Source organism: Chiloscyllium plagiosum, unplaced genomic scaffold (genome assembly GCF_037043375.1).
Source record: "Chiloscyllium plagiosum isolate Xiang-an unplaced genomic scaffold, Cpla_swu_hap1 HiC_scaffold_41, whole genome shotgun sequence".
Taxonomy (NCBI): Eukaryota; Metazoa; Chordata; class Chondrichthyes; order Orectolobiformes; family Hemiscylliidae; genus Chiloscyllium; species Chiloscyllium plagiosum.
In genome coordinates this window covers 44,493,926-44,516,494 of record NW_028270179.1, presented here as the reverse complement: position 1 = coordinate 44,516,494, position 22,569 = coordinate 44,493,926, and the positions used below count along the sequence as shown (strand labels likewise).

The window sequence follows — 22,569 nt, the reverse complement described above, 5'->3', positions numbered from 1 at the left end:
GAGGGAGAGAAAGCTGTCGGGACAACCAAAGAGACTGTGAGCCGATATGGCCAGCTTCACTGAGTGGGCAAATCATTGGCCAATGGAATATAATGTGGAGAAATGTCCATGTGCAGCACAGATTTCCAAACTAATTTAGTGACGAATTAAACTCCCGTTCCTTGCCTAGTCCAAACTTCTAGACCCAGGGGTATTTTGTCCTTGAGGGAGGACAGGTTTCTTACTGGATATTATTACATTGCAACATGAAGTTACTGAGTGTAACAGAGTTGCTACATCCTATCATATCATCTACTTTGCTGTCTGTGTTGTCTGAGTTATATTTTAAACATTGGCAGGTGCAACATAATGTATTGGCATGTGATTTGCAGGAAGAAAAGAACAAGCAGAATGTTTCTGATGAAAATGGTGAGAAATTCTGGAATGCCGTTGTCCATGGGGTTTGTTTGATCTTGTGCAGAATATCAGAAAGTTAACATGATGGTAATGCCAGCAGATAGGAAGACAAGTGATACATTGACTGTTGTTGCCAGGAGATTGTTGTAGAAACATGAACTTAACATGATAGAGAGTGAGTTACAGACCGGAAGGTGGCGATTTCCATTTCTTCTGAAAGAATGGAGAGAACCAGACAGACACTCACACATTGACCAACAGATACAAAGGCACTGAGGGAGATTTGGATCGGGCCCAGCCACGCAGTGCTCTCAGTCTGTGACAGATTCCAATCCAAGGCTACAGATCTAGAATTCAGTGGCTGAGCTATTTCAGGTTTTGTCTATTTGAGTTTCTCAGATACAATATATGGAGCTTCGAAGGTAAGGCAGACATTACTGAAATCTGACCTTATCTCAGGCATTCACTGCAAACAGATTCTCGAATTTGCATTTAATCACCTCCAAACAGCTGTCTCTATTTGCTACCTCAGCGAGAATCTGCAAATGGAAATGGCTTTTGACACATTTCCCCCTCCCCACCCTTGCTGACAAATGAGTCAAGTCAGACATCTTAGATTTGTTCACAACCACAATTTCCTATTAGCACAGCACTGACATTGACTTTATAAATAGGAAAAGGCAAGGGAGAAGGAACATCAATACAATTGGAAATATTGAACATAGGTCCGATACTTACACATAAGATTCTCTGACCCTAAACCTCCCAAAATGACGTTCTATCTCGGGATTTTCCTGCTCTTAGTGTGACTCCCAGTAAAAACTCCCTCTCTCTGACTTATATTTCTGTATTTCTATCATGTGTGTCTATGTGTGTGTGTGTGTGTGTGGTTCTGACTGTGAGTGAACATATCTGTGTGATCGAGAGACCGTGTCTGTGTGTGTCCAACTTGAGTGTCAATAATTCCTGTGGTTAGCACTGCTGCCTCACAGCGCCAGAGATCCGGGTTCAATTCCCGCCTCAGGCGACTGACTGTGTGGAGTTTGCACGTTCTCCCCGTTTCTGCGTGGGTTTCCTCCGGGTGCTCCGTTTTCCTCCCACAGTCACAAAGATGTGCAGGGTCAGGTGAATTGGCCATACTAAATTGCCCATAGTGTTAGGTAAGGGGTAAATGTAGGGGTATGGGTGGGTTTCGCTTCGGCGGGTTGGTGTCGACTTGTTGGGCCGAAGGGCCTGTTTCCACACTGTAATCTAATCTAATCTATTCTAATCTAAACAACTCTCAACACTCACGTACATACACACACACACACACAGAAACTCGGACACGCCTTCAAAGAGCTGTCCCCCTTTCTATCTCTCTGAGGGAATTCACATTTTGATGATGCATTTATGCAGGACAGAAAACAGCTTTTGAGACATTCCCCATTGCGGCAGGAATTCAGCCCCAAACTGAAACTTGGAAATAGAACAGAAATGAGCCAGCAGCGTTCTGTGTTCTTGCTCGCAGTTTAACATTTGACCTTTTAGTTTTTCTTGTCTTCAGTCTAACATCAAACAAGCATTACTTCACAACTCCCATTATTAACGTTCTCCTGGCATTTCACTAGACTCCCCATATCTAACTGACCCCATTTAAAACTCCAGCGCAGGTCGCAAGATTGCAGTTTCGAAATAACAGAATGAACAGCAGAAAGAAATCTTTTTTTTAATTTCAATTGGATTCCAGCGAAGAGTCTGAATTATGCTCGAAAGAGGGCAGACTATTGTGAAGTCAACATTGAGCAGCCAAACAGACTGACAGCAATATACTCTGAACCCACTAGAGGGCCCACCATTGCAAACTCAAACTGCACCAGCTTCACAATGAAAGGTCAAGGGGATTGGTGTTTGACAGAGCTCAGAATAAAATTGCATTTCCTGTTTGCATTGAAGACAAGAAGCAATACAAAGTTCACAACATTTTATATCTTGGTGAAGCACACTGTAATGAGAAGGAAAAATGAGCCATAAGGTTGCAATCTAAACCAAACAGCATTTGAATATAATTACAGATTAAAAAGAGGATACCTTCAACGAGGCGTTAATTTAATGCAGCATTCTTTATACATGTAAATGTGCCTTGTTCCACGCATAAACCCAAAAATACACTGCTCCAAAAAACGATTGGAGATAACAATAAGCATAAAATCATAAGGCCACTTTCTCCCCATGCTCTTCTACTCATTTACTGCTCAGAACTATATATATCTTCTTGAAAATATTGAATATTTTGTTGTCAACTGCTTTGTGTGGCAGAGTAATGACAGGGTCAATAAACTATTTCTACTGGTTGGGGATTCTAGAACGAGGGAGGATATGGCCAGAGTGGCCTGGAAAGATGTGCTGCTTGTATTTAATTCAAAATTCGGATAACCAAATGCCAGATAATCGAGGTTCCTCTCTATATCCTAACCGATGACGATGAATTTTATTTAAGTACTTGCTTTTATCCTTCCTTTATCTTCAAATGGCACCAGATTGTGGCTACATTACATTTTTCATGGTTTTGTTTGAAATATAGTTGACAATAAATAAATCATACATTCATTCAGAGGAACAGATATTTCTCTTTTCCCCGTAAACCTATGCCTTCTAGTTTTGGACACCTCTACCCTGGAAAAAGACCTCGGTATTCACCTGATCCATGCCCCTTGTCATTTTATCAGATAACACCAAAATTGGAGGTGTAGTGGACAGCAAAGAGGGTTACCTCAGATTACAACAGGATCTTGACAAGCTGGCCAATTGGCTGAGAAGTGGCAGATGGAGTTCAATTCAGATAATGTGAGGTGCTGCATTTTTGGGAAAGCAAATCTTAGCAGGACTTATACACTTTATGGTAAGGTCCTAGGGAGTGTTGCTGAGCAAAGAGACCTTGCAGAGCAGATTCATAGCTCCTTGAAAGTGGAGTCACAGGTGGATAGGATAGTGAAGTACGGTATGCTTTCCCTTATTGGGCAGATTATTGAACACAGGTGTTGGGAGGTCATGTTGCAGCTGTACAAGACACTGATGGAATATTGCATGCAATTCTGGTCCCCTTCTGATCAGAAAGATGTTGTGAAACTTGAAAGGGTTCAGAAAAGATTTACAAGGATGTTGTGAGGGTTGGAGGATTTGAGCTATGGGGAGAGGTTGAATAGGCTAGGGTTGTTTTCCCTGGAGCATCGGAGGCTGAGGGGTGACCTTATAGAGGTTTATAAAATCATGAGGGGCATGGATAGGATAAATAGACAAAGTATTTTCCCTGGGGTCGGGGAGTCCAGAACTAGAGGGCAAAGGTTTAGTGTGAGTGGGGAAAGTTGTAAAAGCGACCTAAGGGGCAATTATTTCATACAGTGGTCATTTGGAATGAGCTGGCAGATGAAGTGGTGGAGGCTGGTGCAATTGCAACATTTAAAAGGCATCTGGATGGGTATATGAATAGGAATGGTTTGGAGGCATATGGGCCAGGTGCTGGCAGGTGGGACTGGAGTGGGTTGCGGTATCTGATCGGCATGGAAGAGTTGGACCGAAGGGTCTGTTTCCATGCTGTACATTTCTATGGCTGTATGACTCTCTGTCCTCTTTGTCATTTCTTTAAAAAAACTCAGTCAAGTTAGCGAGATGCAATTTCCCACACATAAAGCCTTCTTGTCCATCCAAAGTCAGCCCTTGCCTTTCCAAAAACATGTGAATCCTATCCCTCAGAGTCCCCTTTGTAGTGATTAGAATGAGGACCTGGTAAATCTCCTCAAGTATGAGATCGCTGATTGGGGCTGTATCTCCAGGCTAATCATGGAGCCCTGGCTGACAGATAGAAACAAGCAGTCTCATAGTGTCGTCGCATTCTTGCAACTGGATCTGAACAAGTTGTTTTGTGCATGTGTAAAATAACAGATGACATTTTGACAGGGAAACTGCCTCCTTTGAGAGTTATTTCACCCTCTGACAAATTAACCATCACTATCATTAGGCTCACTGGTCTATAGTTTCCTGGCCTTTCCTTACCAGTTCTCTTAAATAGTGGCAGCACATTAACCTCGCTCCAGTCTTCCAGCATTGCCTATCTACTGTGAACTCAGTCCATTTTTACCCAGTTATGCATCAATTCCTTGTGGTTCTCTTTATTTGGATTCAAAGCCCTGAGTTTCAAATTCAATTTCTGCATTCTCCATCTTAATAAACAATTTCAGTATTTTATAGCTATTCTTCCCAAATACAATAATATTGTTACATAATGCTGTCTCAGTCTGTCCACATTTTTTTTGAAAAAAAAATAATAAACTGCTCCATGCTTACATCTGTGCTCTTGTGTCAACTCAATAGGAGATGAAATAAATTAATCCTTCTGCTTGTGCGTTGTGGCTTTAAGTATTTGGGTGTTTGGAGACAGTTCAAAATATTGATGGGTTCTTCTATTCTGATTCCATCCAAATGCCTCACGCATCATCACAAAGAAAATGAGGTTTCGACAGTAAAAATATCACTTAGTGCACATGTTATTGAGGGTCTCCCGAATATCACAAAGTGGAACCCTGCCCCTGACTCTGTGAGGTATGTGAGGGCGGTGCTTTCTCCTGAAGACTCGGCTTCTGAAGCACAGCATCATTGTGCATGCAGAGCGTGTTCCTGTTGCTTTTCTCTTTCAATTACAGACTTTGAACTTTCCGTGACCAGCTTCATTTTTCTCTTAACGGAGTTCGATCACAGATTCCCAGCCTCTGACCGATTTGATTAAATATTCTGCAACAACAGTACCATGTTTCCCGAGACTGGTAGCAATTTTCACCCCGTTAAAAGGAAACCCACCTTTACAATGTTTTCAGATCACAACAGTCGCAGAAACCACTGAAAATGTCGCGACTACCAAAGCCCTTCCTCCTGCTACCAAGTAATTCCATTCGCATGTCCATCGGCCTAATTAGCTTCTCAATTTCTTGCCCATCTATGTCAATTCTACTTTCAAGAATTCATCGCTGCCTCTACCTGTAGTGACTGTCATGAGATCAGCCACCTGGACCTCACAGGATATGATCTCTCTGATGGAGGCTGTTAATCTGCACCAATCAGAAAGACCTGCTAACACAGCGGGGTGAATGTCAGGGATATTGTGATGCTGAATGCCTGACTCATTGAGAGGCTATTGTTAAAGGCTACGCATTTGTAAATAAAGGGTGATTGCTTATGGTGCTCACCGTCTGCAGGGTTATTTCACGAATGGACCTTGTTGGTGCCATTGTGGGCCAGGACCATTGGATCTTCACTTTGCACAGCTCCCGCTCCCGCTCTATCCCATCCCCATCCCACCACTTCCCAAAATGTCCTGGAGCTGTTCTAGGTCCTTCTTGAGCGGGTACTCGGTTGAGTCAACGCATCTTTCTGGACTGCGTCAAGTCAGGACTGATGATCCTGAAGGGGTCCGTCAGTCAGCTGTTTTAGGTTTGTCCACTGACAAAACTTGATGTTAACGCAGCCATTGACATTGACTTCATTAACAGTGAAAAGCAAGGAAGAGTGGAGGCTTGGGAGTCCGTGTCCATTTGAGTGCAGCCAAGTATCAAGAGAATGAATGCTGGATAACAACGGTTCAATGGCGAGGGTGTGAAATCACACAAACCCAGGGTTGCACTATTGAACTTTGGTAAGATCTGAGAGGAGTAAAGCTTTCCAGAGAAAAATGGGAATTGGGGCATGACTGCACAGAAAGGCTTCTTGCTCTTTGTTCGAAATTTAGATACATCATCTATAATTCTAAGAGTAGTCTGAAATCCTTTCAATATTGAAATGAACGAACGATTCTTAGCATTTCCCTAGCTTACGTTGCACAGACTATTTCTTTGTCACTCACTCACTAAACCTGCGCTTCCCCTTTTCAGGGTTTCTCTGTCCTCCTTGTATCTTACTGTCTCACCTAATAGTGCCTTCTCAGAAAAAGAAAACACATGATCGCATCATTTCAGTCATTGACAGAGAGTATAAATAGTTTTGTCTCAATTAATATTCCTTGTGGCACTGACTAACTCCGGCCTCACAAACTGAAAAAGACATGTTTATTCCCATTCTCTGTTTTCTGTCCTTTATCAGTCCTGACACTAAGTCCTTGAGCTCGCTGACAAATTTGACATCAGCTTAAACAACACTGCTTTTTGACAGTTCTGCATCCGGGTCACTGCAAATTCCTCCCTGCGCTCACCTCTCTCTTTCCCTTCAAACGACTCCATCACTTCTTCGGTCGGCTGTTTCAGGTTTCTTCACCGAACTTGTCCAGTACACTGGGGGGACCGCGAAATATTAATGCCCATCTGCTGCTATACAGTTTGCGTGTGACTCGGAGTCAGCTCTGAAACATCCCCAGAACAGTTTCAACTTGTCGGAGAATCTGTATTTATTGAAGCTTATGTAATCTTTAAGGATTCCTTCCAGTGAGTTATTTGTAAAGTTTGATTTTAGTTTGTGAAGTTATCGTGGATTGAGCCGCAACTGTGCACTTCGAGGAACTCTATTACGATGTTTGATTTGTTGACACCTGCAACGCATCACGTCCATTAACCAATGACCATCTCCTTACAGAACAGCCACTGTTAAACAGGGAAGCCGCATCCCAGTGTTGAGGAAAGACACAACAACCGGAATTTGATTACGAAGTTGTCAAATTTAAGGGAAGGACGACATTGAAATCAAAGGAGATTTCAATGTGTGACGGATAGTGTTTGGGTATCATAGATGCATTTTCCAATATTTGTGATTGACCGATTGAGATTTGTATCATCCAGTAAACCACAGTATGAAAAATGCTCTCACAATTTAGGGTTAATTCACTGTCGTCACCTGTTTGCTCAAGTTCTTCAATAATACAATTGAATGGTGTAGCAACGTGGCTGTCCCCCAGGCGATACCATCAGGTATAAATGAAAGGATTTGGGAATAATATTGCCTCAGCGTTTAGTACAGAGAGATTGCTTGCACAAAGGGATTCGCGCAGAAAATGTATGAAACGATATCTCAGGCGCGGAAAATATGTTACGTGATCCATCCGATTGTAGCACTTCCTGGTAAGTGCCTTGCACCGCTGACTTTGTGTGAATCTGAGGTAATTCTGCGGTTTCACTCTCCCGTTGACAATGATACATGGGCAGGTTCTAACCAAGTTCATACAGGGTCAGACAATGGATGATTTAGATTCAGATCAGGCTCACTGCAGAATCTCCAGCATCGCAGGCTCATCATGAATTGCTTGACAATTGAATTTCCCGCCGGATAATTCACCTCCTCCTGCAACCTTCTGGAAATCTCCATTTTCACCAGAGACTTCGGAGAGTTTCAATGGAATTAAGTAGATTAGTCACTTTGGAACAGTGTGATGTAAATTGTGGAAATTGTATATACTAAGTGCTAAAGCATTTAGGGTAAATTTCGTTCGGGTTTTGAGTAATTAACCCGGTGTGTTTCTTTGTGTCTCTGAAGTTAATCATTATATTAACAGAGTTTAGATCGTGGCATGTGCCCTTAATGATGAAACAAGTCTTTCTCAGTTCAGTTGTCATTCTCCATCGTATAATTATATATTGTCCAGTGCATCAACTCATGTTGTGAAATGTTTACCCGAACTCGACCAGGTAAACTAAGCGAAAGTGGGTCCTGCAGATGCTGGAGATCAGAGTCAAGATTTGAGTGGCGCTGGAAAAGCACAGCAGGTCAGGCAGCATCCCAGGAGCAGAAAAATCGACGTTTCTGGCAAATGCTTGATGAGAGGCTTTTACCCATAGCATCGATCTCCAGGATCTGCAGTACCCACTTCTGCTCAGACCTGTCCCAGCTAACGCATTTCAGTGCTAAGACCATCCATTGCTTTCTGGATCGATGCAGAGAAGGTTCGATCAATAATTTCCGATTTACATCTTACCCCCTGTCTCTTTCAGTTAATTTCCTGGTGATTTTTGTTCTCGCACGTGGAAAGTGTGGCCTCTCTAACTGCACAACGCGATGCCTGGTGGCTATGGCAACGTCGGATCTACTGTTCCTCCTCGTGAACGTCGTACTATGGCAACTCAATAATTTTTACTTCCCAAGAAATTTCCTGGACCTCACCCCTGTGTGCAGTGCCATCTTTGTTCTGATTCATGCAACCACAGACTGCTCCGTCTGGTTCACTGTCCTTTTCTCCTTTGATCGTTTTGTGGTCATTTGCTGTCAGACGCTGCGGAGAAAATATTGGACAGACAAAACCTTGGCTGTGGCTCTGGCTGCAACTGGCATTCTGCTCTGTTCAAAAAACATTCCCTTCTATTTTCGGTTTCAACCTGGGTGGATAGTGGGCAACGTTCCATGGGGCTGCCGAACAAAAGCAATCTATTATACTGATCCCAGGTGGCTGGGATTTAATTGGTTTGACAACGTTTTAACCCCTTTCATCCCTTTCATGTTAATCCTGTTGATGAACACTCTGATGGTCAGGTACATTGTAGTGGTCAGTCGAGTCCGCAAGACGCTGAGGGGTCAGAGCAAGGGAGAGAGTCACAAAGATGCAGAGATGGAGAGCCGGAGGAAGTCAGTGATTACGCTCTTCACCATATCCGCCAGCTTCATACTTCTGTGGTTAGTGTACGTTACAAATTTCTTATGCTTTGCCATTAACGGAACAACCTTTGGTGTTTTTGGACCAATTGGATACCTTGTCAAGGATTTCAGCTGCAGCACAAACACATTATTTTATGCAGTTACTCTGTCCAAGTTCAGAGCAAAGTTCAGGAATGCCGTGCACCAACTGGTCACGTAAACTCTTCAGTTAATGACTCAGCAAAACAACTGAGAGAGCTCCAGAGGCAGCCACAGTTTTTCCAGTGCAGGCATTGCACATGTACGGTCAAGAATTCTATCAGTACAACCACATGGACCTGAGTATAACACCCAGTGGTGGACGGGAGGGGGAGGGGGACATGATGGGTCACCATTCACCATGCTCGGAACACGTTGCTATCCCTGATTGACTGACAGGTTGTCACACACGGGGACATACAGACAATGAGCAGCAGGAGGCCATTCAGCCCTTCCATTCTGGCCCTTCTGCTGGCCCAGAAGATCACAGGTCATCCAATTATAATGTCAAATTCGAATTCACTTCTGTCCCTGAGGACCACCCCACTCCTCCCTGCCCAAAGTTTAACAATACTCTGCATTGAAATTATTGAAAGACATGACAAAGGGACAGCAGGTATGGAAGCAAGAGGAGACTGTTATGGTCAGGGGAGGATGGGAAGAGGGTGCAAGATTGACTGGAAATGACTGACTGGCTGTCAGTGATGGGTTCAGCTGGATAATGGATGAACTGAAGGTAATTTATGTTCGGCAGGAACTGGTGTTGAATAGACTGTTAGGTCTGAAAAATTGTAGCAGGTCAGGCAGCATCCAAGGAGCAGGAGAATCGACGTTTCAGGCATGAGTCCTTCTTCAGGAATGAAGAGAGTGTGACAAGCAGGCTAAGATAAAAGGTAGGGAGGAGGGACTTGGGGGAGGGGCGTTGGAAATGCGATAGGTGGAAGGAGGGTAAGGTGAGGGTGATAAGGTGATGATGATATGCTGGAGTGGGGGTGGGGGTGGAGAGGTCAGGAAGAAGATTGCAGGTTAGGAAGGTGGTGTTGAGTTTGAGGGTTGGGACTGAGACAAGGTGGGGGGAGGAGAACTGAGGAAACTGGAGAAATCTGAGTTCATCCCTTGTGGTTGGAGGGTTCCTAGGCAGAAGATGAGGTGCTCTTCCTCCAGCCATCATGTTGCTATGGTCTGGCAATGGAGGATTCCAAGGACCTGCATGTCCTTGTTGGAGTGGGAGGGGGAGTTGAAGTGTTGAGCCACGGGGTGTTTGGGTTGGTTGGTCCTGGTGTCCCAGAGGGATTCTCTGAAACATTCCGCAAGTAGGCGGCCTGTCTCCCCAATATAGAGAAGGCCACATCGGGTGCAGCGGATGCAGTAAATGATGTCCTTCTGCAGCTGTACAGGGCCTTGATGAGACCACACTCTCAGTCGAATATTACCCCCCACCCTGGAATATTACACCCCCTCACTGGAATATTACACTCCCTCACTGGGATATTACATCCCCTCACTGGGAAATTACCCCCACTCATGAGGATTTTACACCCATCCTCACTGGGATCATACCTCCCTCACTGGGATATTACACCCTCCTCACTGGGATATTACACCCCCCCACAATGGGATATTATACCCCATCACTGGGATATTACGCAACCCCTCACTGGGATATTACATCCACACCCCACCCAGTCAGTGGGATATAACACCCCTTCTCACTGGGGTGTTACACCCACCCACGCCCGTCACTGGGATATTACACCCCCTCTCACAGGGATATTATACCCCCCTTTACTTGGATATTACACTCCCTTCACATGAGATATTACACCCACTCTCATTGAGATATTACAAACTCTCACTGGGATATTATGCACCCCCTTTTTGGCATAATACCCGCGCCCCGCTCTCTGGGAAATTCCCCCCCTCACTGGGATATTACGCAACCCCTCACTAGGATATTACACCCTCTCTCATTCAGATATTATAACCCCGTCACTGGGATATTACTCCCCCTCTCACTGGGATATGACACGCCCCTTTACTGGGATATTACACTCCCTTCACAGGAGAAATTACATCCACTCTCATTGAGATATTACAGCCTCTCACTGGGATATTATGCACGCCCTTATTGGCATATTGCCCGCCCCCCGCTCTCTGGGATATTACACCCCACTCACTGGGATATTACGCAACCCCTCACTAGGATATTACACCCACTCTCACTCAGATATTAAAACCCCCTCACTGGGATATTACACCCCCTCACTGGGATATTATGCACACACTCACTGGGATATTAGACCACCCATCACTGGGATATTATTCCCCCCCCCCACACTGAAATATAACAATTCCCCTTACTGGGATATTACACCCCCCTTCATTGGGATATTATAACACCCTCAATGGGATATTACACCACCACCTTGGCACTGGGATATTACACCTCCTCTCACTAGGATATTACACCACCCCCTTCAGTGGGATATTGTACCCCCTCTCACTGGGATATTGTACACCCCCTTCACTGGGATATTACACCCCCTCACTGGGATATTAACCCCCCCCCCCCTGCACTCACTGGGATATTTTGCAATCTCTCACTAGGATATTACACCCCCACTCACTGGGATATTACGCTCCGCTCACTGGATATTACGCACACACTCATTGAGATATTACATACACCCTCACTGGAATATTACATCCATTCTCACTGGGATATTCGCCCCCCCCCCTCCCCCACCACCACTGGGATATTACACTCCCTCATTGGGAAGTTGCACACTCCCTCATTGGGATACTACATCCCCCCTTTACTGGGATATTATATCCCCTTCACTCGGATATTACAACCCTCTTCACTGGGATATTATATCCCCTCACTGGGATATTACACCCCCCAACTTACTGGGATATTATGCCCTCCTCACTGGTATATTACACCACCCTCTCTGGGATATTGCCCCACCCCTTCATGGGAAATATTAGACTATCCTAACTCGGATATTACACCCCTCTCACTGGGATGTTAGAACCACCACACTGGGATATTATAACCACCCCCACTGGGATATTACACACCCTCACTGGGAAGTTGCACACTCCCTCATTGGGATACTACATTCCCCCCTTTACTGGGATATTATATCCCCTTCACTCGAATATTACACCCCACTCACTGGGATATTACAATCCGCTTCACTGGGATATTATATCCCCTCACTGGGATATTACACCACCCAACTTACTGGGATATTACACCCTCCTCACTGGTATATTACACCACCCTCTCTGGGATATTACCCCACCCCTTTATGGGAAATATTACACTTTCCTCACTTGGCTATTACAGCCCTCTCACTGGGATAATACAACCACCACACTGGGATATTACAATCACCACACTGGGATATTACAACCACCCTTACTGGGATATTACACCACCCTCACTGTGATATTACACCGCCTCACTGGGATATACACCACCCTCTCTGGGATAATGCACCCCCTCACTGTGATATTACACCCCCTCCTCACTGGGATATTATACCATTCGCACTGTGATATTACACCCACCACACTGGGATATTAAAACTCCCCTTACTGGGATATTACACCACATTCACTGGGATATTACACCCACACTCACTGGGATTTTACAGTACCCTCACTGGGATATTACACCCCCCTCATTGGGATATTACACAATTCTCACTGGGATATTACACCCCCCCTTCACTGGGATTTAACACCCCCTCTCACTGGGATATTATAGCCCCCCGATCACTGGTATATTACACCCAATCTCACTGGGATATTACACCCCCCTCACTGGTATATTACACCCCTCACTGGGATATTACACACACCCTCATTGCGATATCACAACTCTGTTCACTGGGATATTACACCCACTTGACTGGGATATTAACATCCCCTCACTCACTGGGATATTACGCATCCCCTCACTGGGATATAACACACACCCTCATTGGGATATTACATCCACTCTCACTGGAATAGTACACCCTCCTCACTAGGATATTACGCATCCCCTCATTGGATAATATACACCCCCTTCACTGGAATATTACATCCACTCTAACTCTGATATTACACACCCCTCACGGAGATATTACAACCCTCACTGGGATATTATGCACACCCTCACTGGGATATTACGACCCCCCCCCCCACTCACAGGGATAATACACACCCCCTCACTAGGATATTACACCCCCACTCACTGGGACATTACTCCCCGCTCACTGGGATATTACACACACCCTCTTTGGGATATTCAAACACCCTCACTGGTACATTACACCAGCCTCACTGGGATATTGCACCCCCACACTGGGATATTATGCACCCCCTCATTGTGATATTACAGCCCTCCTCACTGGGATATTACATCCAACCCCCACACTGGAATATTATACAACCCCTCACTGGGATATTGCATCACCTGCACTCGGATGTTACATCCCCCTCACTGGGATGTTACACCATCCCTCCTGACAGGGATATTACATCCCCTCTCATTGGATAATATACACCCCCTTCACTGGAAAATTACATCCACTCTCACTGGGATATTACACCCCCCCCCCCCCCTCATTGGGATATTACACAATTCTCACTGGGATATTACACCCCCCTCACTGGGATATTACACCCCCTTTATTGGGACATTACTCCACCCCTCACTGGAATATTACACTCCACCTCACTGGGATATTACACCCCGCCCACTAGGATATTACACACCCCTCACTAGGATATTACGCATCCCCTCATTGGATAATATACACCCCTTCACTGGAATATTACATCCACACTCACTGGGATATTACACACCCCCCACTAGGATATTACGCATCCCCTTGTTGGATAATATACACCCCCTTCACTGGAATGTTACATCCACTCACACTCTGATATTACACCCTGTTCACTGGGATATTACACCCTTCACTGGGACATTATGCACACCCTCACTGGGATAATACGCACCCACTCACTAGGATATTACACCCCCATTCACGAGGATATTACACCCCCTTCACTGGGATATTACACACCCCCTCATTGGGTTATTACAAACACCCTCACTGGTATATTACACCACCTTCACTGGGATATTGCAGTCCCACACTGGGATATTACACACCCCCTCATTGTGATATTACAGCCCTCCTCACTGGGATATTACATTCCACCCCCCCCCTTCACTGCAATATTATACAACGCCTCACTGGGATATTGCAGCATCTGCACTCGGTTATTACACCACACTCCTCACTGGGATATTACAACCCCTCACTGGGATGTTATACCATCCCCCCACAGAGATATTACAACCCCCTCACTGGGATATTACACCCTCCCCCTCACGTCCCAACTTACTGGGTTATTATACCCCCCTCACTTGAATATTACACCATCCTCTCTGGGATATTACATCACCCCTTCGCGGGAAATATTACACGCTCCTCACTTGGATATTACACCCACTCACTGGAATATTACACCACCCTCACTGGGATATTACACTGCTCCCACTGGGATATTACACCCTGCTCACTCAGATCTTACACCCCTCTCACTGGGTTTTTACACTCACCACACTGGGATATTACCACCACCCTTACTGGGATATTACACCACCCTCACTGGGATATTACACCCCCTTCACTGGGATATTTACACCATCCTCACTGGGATATTACATCCCCTTCACTAAGATATCACCCTCCCCCCTTCTCTGGGATATTACATCCCCTCTCACTGGGAAATTACACCCCCCTCTCTGGTATATTACACACCCTCACTGGGATATTACACACCCCTCATTGGGATACTACAACTCCGGTCACTGGGATATTAAACCCCCTTCACCAGGCTATTACACCCCACTCACTGGGATATTACACCCCCCCTCACTGGGATATTAACATCACCCCATTCACTGGGATATTACGCACCCCCTCACTAGGATATTACACCCCCACTCACTGGGATATTATGCAACCCCCCACTCACTGGGATATTAACATCACCCCATTCACTGGGATGTTACACACCCCCTCAATAGGGTATTACACCCCCACTCATGGAATATTACACCCCCTCACTGGGATATTCCGCACACCCTCATTGGGATATTACACCCCCCTCACTGCGATATTACACCCTCCTCACTGTGATATTACACACACCTCACTGCGATATTACACCCCCCTTGACTGGGATACTACACCACCCTCACTGGTATATTACACCCCCTTACTGGTATATTACACCCACCTCACTGGCATATTACACCCCCTCACTCGGGTATTACGCACCACCTCACTGGGATAATACGCCACCCTCTCACTGGGATATTACACCCTCCCTTATTGGGATATTATACCCCCCTCACTGGTATATTACACCCACTCTTACTGGGATATTATACCCCCCTCACTGGGACATTACACACCCTTTCACTAGGATATTACATCCCGCTCACTGTGATATTACACCCCCCTCACTGGGATATTACACCCTCCCTCACCCTCCCTCTATAGTTCGCCGGTTTCTCCTTACAACCTTTCTTAAGCAAAGGTACAACATTAGCCATCCTCCAGTGATTATGCTGCTCACTCACAGTTATCGATGAAGCAAATATTTCTGCAAGAGTTCCAGCAATTTCCTCTCTTATTTTCAAAATGTTGTTGGATACATTAGATCAGATCCTGGAGATTGATCCACCTTTATATTTTCTAAGACCCTCAGAACTTCCTCTTCTATAATGCGAACCATTTCTAAAACATCAACATTTATTTCTCTGCATTCTCTGGACTTCTTTTCTTTCTGCACAGTAATAAAACTGATGCAAAATATTCATTTAGCACCTCTCCCATCTCCTGAGGTTCAACACAAAGAAAAGCTTCTTGATCTTTTAGGAACTCTACTTTTACCCGAGGTACCCTCTTACCCTTAATATAATTTGCAGAATCTCTTTATATTATACTTAACCTTACCTGCCAATGCTATCTAGTATCCACCGTTTGTGTTCGTAGATAAACATTGTTGTGTATTTGAATATTTTGCATTTATGAATAAAAATTGTCATGCACAGTTCTTAATTATTTATCAATATTATTTGTTCAGTGGAGCTGTTTGTGCTTATATATAAATTCTATTAAATATATGCCAAATGACATTTTATTTTGTTATTTATGTATAAATAAACAGCTCCAATACACTATTATATTTATACATAAATACTAATAGTTGCATTACAACAATATTTATAAATAAATAAGAACAGTTCCAATACACAATTATGTACAACTTGTTTTTGGAGCTGTTCGTGTTTATAGATAAATATTGCTGTGTATTGGAGATGTTTGTGTGTATACATGTTATAGGCCTTGTTGTGAATTGGAGCTGTTCGTGTTTATATACACACACCATCACATGTTGAAACTGCTCTTGTTTATATATAAATATTAGGGAGTGTTGAAGTTGCAGCTGCCTTCCACCCACCAGCACTACAATGTCTGACCACGTGGGGCTGCTGCTGAGCTCCTCAGTGTTATGGGATGGATCTGCAGTCCCAGCGACGGCCGGACGGGCAGCAGCACAGAGCACCGGCGGTCGCGTGTTAGCGGGGAATGATTAGGCGGGTGCACACGGTCTCTCACTGTTGGGTCAGGAACAAATATTCGGCATGGGGGGAATGTATTTACAGAGCACCAGGGGCAAGAGCGAGGGTTAAAGAGAGATTGACAGAGGGTTAAAGATTGTAAAAGTGGGAGAATTAAATGGAGGATAATGAGGACAAGGTTTAATAAGAGAGTAATAGGAAAAGGGTTTAAAAACAGGGAAAGGGTTTAAAAACAGGGAGAGGGTTAAATACAGGGGAACAGGGAAAGGGTTTAAAAACAGGGAGAGGGTTAAGTACATGGGAATAGGAAAAGGGTTTAAAAACAGGAAAGGTCTTAAAAGATTTATCCAGGCGACCGGGGTAGGCAGTGCTATTTGCTGCCAGTTGGATATATCCGGGGAACCGGGGATACGGGTGACCAGGGTAGGCAGCGGTAGTTGCTGCCAGGTGGATATAGCCGGGTGCCCGTCAGCGGTATTTGCTGCCAGGGGATGTATCCGGGCGACCGGGGTAGGCAGCGGTAATTGCTGCCAGGTGGATATATCCGGGTATTACCGATGGACGGGGCGCGCTGAAACAACCAGGTAACTCTGTGCACAGACCAAGGTAAAGAAAATGGACCTTTAAGTATTGCCTATGTGGTCGGGGACATACGAGAAGTATGGGGAATTGGCAACATATAAAATAAAGTATTTAATTGGCTAGATTAATCTGACGAGTAAGGTGTCTACCTGATTCGACCACCCAGCCTTCGACTGGTTGTTAAGAGGGGATTTCCCCACGCGAAGGTCAGGACCCTGAAGTGGGTGTGGAAGAAGGTGACACCGGACCTCAGTAAGGTTAATTAAATTACATAAAGAAACGGCCGAGTATTAAAATGGGAAATAAGAATAGTTGTTTACGTGTTGAAGGAGACATGAGAGGGACGTCCGAGAACCACATCCCAATGGACAGTCCTTTAGAAAAATGTTAAGAGTTTGGAATTACAATCCTCGGACGTGAGGAAAGGATAAAAAAAGTGATAAAATGTCACTGAAAAACAGCCTTACAGTCAGGAGGAATCAGATTATGCTTCGTGTCAGAAGGGCTAGTAGCTAAAGGGCTACTGAGGGTGCACTTCGTAATTAACTTATGGCCAGACATCCAGTAAAATATTCAAAAGCTAGAGGAGTCGTTGCGGGAAGCTCAAAATGTCTGTGAGAGATGGTGTCTGTGTGTGTGTGTGTCAGAGAGAGAGCTAGAGAGAGAGAGAGAGAAAAAAGAGCTGAACAGCTAGTAGAAAGTTTAACCCTTTGTGATTCGGTTTGAATGCACATTTGTTTGTTGGTGATTGAATGTTTGTGCTTTGTTCCCTGGAGCTTGAGATCCGGGACTGTTTTGAATCTGATTTCTATGGAAATTTTAACAATTTCTTTTAAGATTAAGGATTTTACAGATTATGAAATAAAATGTTAACTCCTGCTCTTTTTACATGTCATAACTGCCTTACTATCAGTTTCTAACTAATCTCTTTTATCCTTACATAAAAGCGATTTATGGAGGACAGTTGAAATCTCAGTTATGAGAATTTTTTTTTGACTTGAATAGACAAATCCTTTTTAAGGCAGCTCTGGTTATTTCACGACCTATAGCATTGTAATTGAGCAATGACTGGTCAGGACTACTTGGGAGCACTAGTTTTGGATTTGAATCGGGGGACTGGAACCGGGTAATTGTGGTGGATTTCAGAGTTGGGAACTGTGTGCATTTTGCATTTTGAATATTAAACACTGAATAAATGAATTTATAATATATATTTACAAGTAAGATTCCAATATGTATAGTTAGGAACAGGCTTTAAAGAAAAACAAGCATAAATTGATAAATTGTATTTGGGGAGCAAGAAATATTGCAATATTTCTTTTTAAAAAAATCAAGGTCTAAACAAAACATTGGGTGATGAGGAATGGTCATGAGGTGGCCCTAAAGCTGTTCAGTTGGTTAAGTCGGCTCAGTAATTGATCTGGCAACGTGACATGAGAAGCAGAAACAGAAGGCAAAAATAATGATAGCCACGGTTGATGAGGTAATAAAGAAAAGGACATAACTACAAGGAGAAGGAAACCGGAATGGTGGAGGTTATTGAAAACAAAGGGACGAGAAGGGATCGGGGAGGAGATGTTAAGGGGTCTATTAGACAAGAACAGGGACCAAAGCGAAAATCCCCACAGGCGGGATGTTATTACTGTGGAAAGACAGGTCACTTAAAGAGAGAGTGTCCCGATCCGAAAAAGGAAGTAAAGGCAGCACCGTTTATGAATCTTGATGAAAAATAGGGATGTCAGGAGTTCCTGCCCCCCGGGACCCACCAAGAACCCTTGATAAATTTAAAGGTGGGAACTTACAAAGAGGACGTAGTTTTCCTAGTTGATACGGGGGGCAGCAAGGTCATCCTTAAAGTTTAAGTCCAAGGGAGTGGGAACAAAAACGTTAATCGGATTATGGCAACAGTTTTGTGATGAGAGGCACAAAGAATCAGTTTTGCACTCACGACGATATATTGCCACCAATTGGGGATTGAATTAACTGCAAATGGTGCTATGGAACCTGTTGAGGTTCTTAAAAAATGAATGAGCAAAACAATTACAGAAACAGAATGAGAAGTCACAAGTGACTGGTAAACAAACAGAACTGCGCAATTACAGTTGTTAAAATGTTTTAGTCACTTGTTGCGTTTCCACCCTGAATTATATAATATATACATAAAATTAATAATTAATATTTATAATAAGTCAATTGTGTTAGCCTGAATCAATATTAATTGGCAGGATTCCTTCACACATTCTCAGTGACCTGTCATATTGATTCATAGTTAATTGAAAACATGACTGATTAATTCATTGTTAACTAAAGAATGGCAAGCTACATTACTGGTCAGAGTGTGTGCAGGCAGTGGCATCAACAGCCTTATTGGTAGAGGAGCGTCAGAAACTTACTTTTGGGGGAGCCTTAAGAGTCAGCACCCCACATCAGGTACGGACCAAACTAAATCAGAAAGCAAGACGATAGCTCACAGACTCTAGGATCTTGAAATATGAGACCATCTTAATAGAGCAGAATGACCTTGTGTTAGTCACAGACAATTGCTTGAATCCAGCTGCATTTCTGTGGCAGGGAGAGGGGGTGGCCCTTGGCAATCCAGAACATGACTGCCTTGATATTACTGAATATCAGACTGAAGTGCAAATGCATTTAAGAGATGTACCGTTGCATGCGGGAGCTCAGTTGTTTATCGACGTGTCCTCCCGGATGATTGAGGGTAAAAGGCACAATGGATATGCTGTAGTAGACGGGATAGAGGGAAGCATTATCGAGGCTGAAAGACTGCCGAACGGCTGGTCAGCCCAAACCTTTGAACTCTATGCCCTAGAAAGAGCTCTCAGAACCTTAGAAAACAAACAAAAAAGGAATGGTATGTACAGACACCAAATATGCAGTTGGAGTGGTACATACCTTCAGAAAAATTTGGCAAGAAAGAGGACTGATAAATAGCAGAGGAAAAGAAATAGCTCATGAGGAATTGATAAAACAAATTCTGGAATCCCTGTTACTCCCGAGAGAAATAGCGATAGTCCATATACACGGACATCAGAAAGGGAATGAACCGGAAGTTAGAGGAAATAGACTGGCCGATGAGGTAGATAAAGAAGCAGCCCTGAATCCACAAGGAGCAGTGATATACTCCCTAAAACCTACAATTCCAAATCTTCAGGGTTCCCCGTTGTTTACTGCAATGGAGGAAAAGGGACTAAAAGATTTAGGAGCTGCAAAGACAGCAGATGGGCGCTGGCTGTCACCTGAGCTGGGAGGGACCATTCCTAACCCTGCTGACGACTGAGACATCTATCCGGACTGCTGAGAAAGGGTGGATTCATCACACTCGCATTAAAGGTCCTGTGAATGCCCCATCGGCGGAGTGGCATGCTCATCCTACACACAACCCTCTGAAAGTTAAGCTGAGGAAGAAGGAATGAACTGAGAAAAAAGACTCTTTTTAACATTTGATGATATATATTGTTATTGATTGTAAGGGCTGCGTGGACTCACCTCTCCCTGGCACCGAAAGGATTCAGACAGATAGACAGGACGGTAGGCAGGGGTTTGAGATGGGCGGGTACTGGTATAGTATTATAACGTTAGTAATATTAACTGTTCAAGGAGGCGGGAAAAATCACTTCATTTCACAATGCCAAAATTATGCTGAACAAAAAGGACTTGCCAACTGTTGGGTTTGTGCAGAGGTCCCACACCATGGCGAATCTGGGATCCCTACCTCGGTAATACCGCTCACCAAAAGAGAAGTGTACGATGTACAACAATTTGACTCAGGCTCAAATGATACAAAGTGGAATTTTGACAGGGGTGAATATAACTTTGCGGGATGGTTCCCAAGATCAGCCCCGAAAACCCAGGGTGCTGTCGATGGCCTTAGAGTTTGCCCACTGAAAGGAGCAGTAAATACCACCTGTTTCTGTAATCAGAATGACGCCTCACCCTTCCAATTAGGAAAATCATCTTGTGTCGACACCAGGCAAGCCACTGCCACGACCTTTCCCATTATATTAAATGGAATATATTGGGTATGCGGCCTGAAGGCCTATCCATTTATTCCCGGAGAAAAATACATTTGCGTAACCGAATATTTAGGAATGCATACATGTTATGATGTTGATGAAACACTGTCTCAAAGTCAGAAAGGCTGGAGTGGCTGCTGTTACCTCGCTTATATAGTTCCTCACCTCCGATTAGAAAAACATGAGCACAACCTGAGAAAGGAGGGGGGAATAAGACATAAGGCCCGAGAGCTCCCTGAAGGAGACCGTCTGTTGTGGATACTATTCCCAAACTACGGCGCTGCAAGGGCAGGGGTAGAAATACAGAAACTGGCGGCTGCCCTTGAGAAGTTAATTAATGAAACTGTCGACGTAATGGGAGAAACTCAGTCCCAAATATCGGCCATAACCACCGAAATGATTGCCACAAGACTAACAGCTTTACAGAATCAAATGGCTTTAGACTATCTCTTGGCCGAAAAAGGGGAATCTGTGCTCTGATTGGTAAGGAATGCTGCATCTTCATCCCAGACACCTCTTCCACAGTGGAAGATAAGGAAGAAATAGTAAAGAGAAAGAATATAAGAGAAATTGGGGATGAACTTCGAAAAGATGAGTGTTGGGGATGGGGCGACTGGGGACTGACTGGTTGGGGAAAGTGGCTAGTTAATTTAGGCATTTATGTATTACTGATGGGATTTAACATGTTAAAGTGGATAATGAGTAAGTTGGTAATGTATTTAGGAGGACAACAATCAATGTTGGTCATGACAACAGCGCGTGCACAAGAAAGACAGAGTGGCAGATTACTCCTAGTGTTTGAAAAAAAAATCACCTGATGAAGGAGTGTCGCTCCGAAAGCTAGTGTGCTTCCAATTAAACCTGTTGGACTATAACCTGGTGTTGTGTGATTTTTAAGTTTGAAAAAAGGCAGACTTAGGAGGGCATAAATCGCAAGATTGTGAACCTCTTCACCTTAGAATAAATTGTCTTGTTTCCAGTTTTGGTGGTCTCGTCTAATTTTATTAAATTTGTTTCTAACAATCATCTTTCTATTACTCTCCATTTGCACCTCTCCCTGTTACTGAGTATTAAATCCCATCCTCTGTTCTTGTATTTAACCCTCTCCTTGTTGCCCTTGTATTTAATCCTTTTCCTATTACTTTCTATTTAAGACTCTCCTTACTGTTGTCTATTTAATCCTCTCCCTATTATTCTCTATATTATTCTCTAGTGAATTCCCTCCCTATTATAATCTTTGACCATTCCCACCCCACCCATCTATATTTAACTTTCTCT

At 44.0% G+C, this 22,569-nt stretch overlaps 1 protein-coding gene across 1 annotated transcript; it reads left to right on the top strand.

Moving 5' to 3' along the window:
* Window positions 1-8,158: 8,158 nt before the first annotated feature.
* On the top strand, window positions 8,159-9,196 carry LOC148138272 (compound eye opsin BCRH2-like). The gene has a single exon (XM_087981910.1). It carries the CDS (start codon window positions 8,159-8,161, stop codon window positions 9,194-9,196), a length of 1,038 nt encoding a protein of 345 aa, XP_087838036.1.
* The last annotated feature ends 13,373 nt before the right edge of the window (window positions 9,197-22,569 follow it).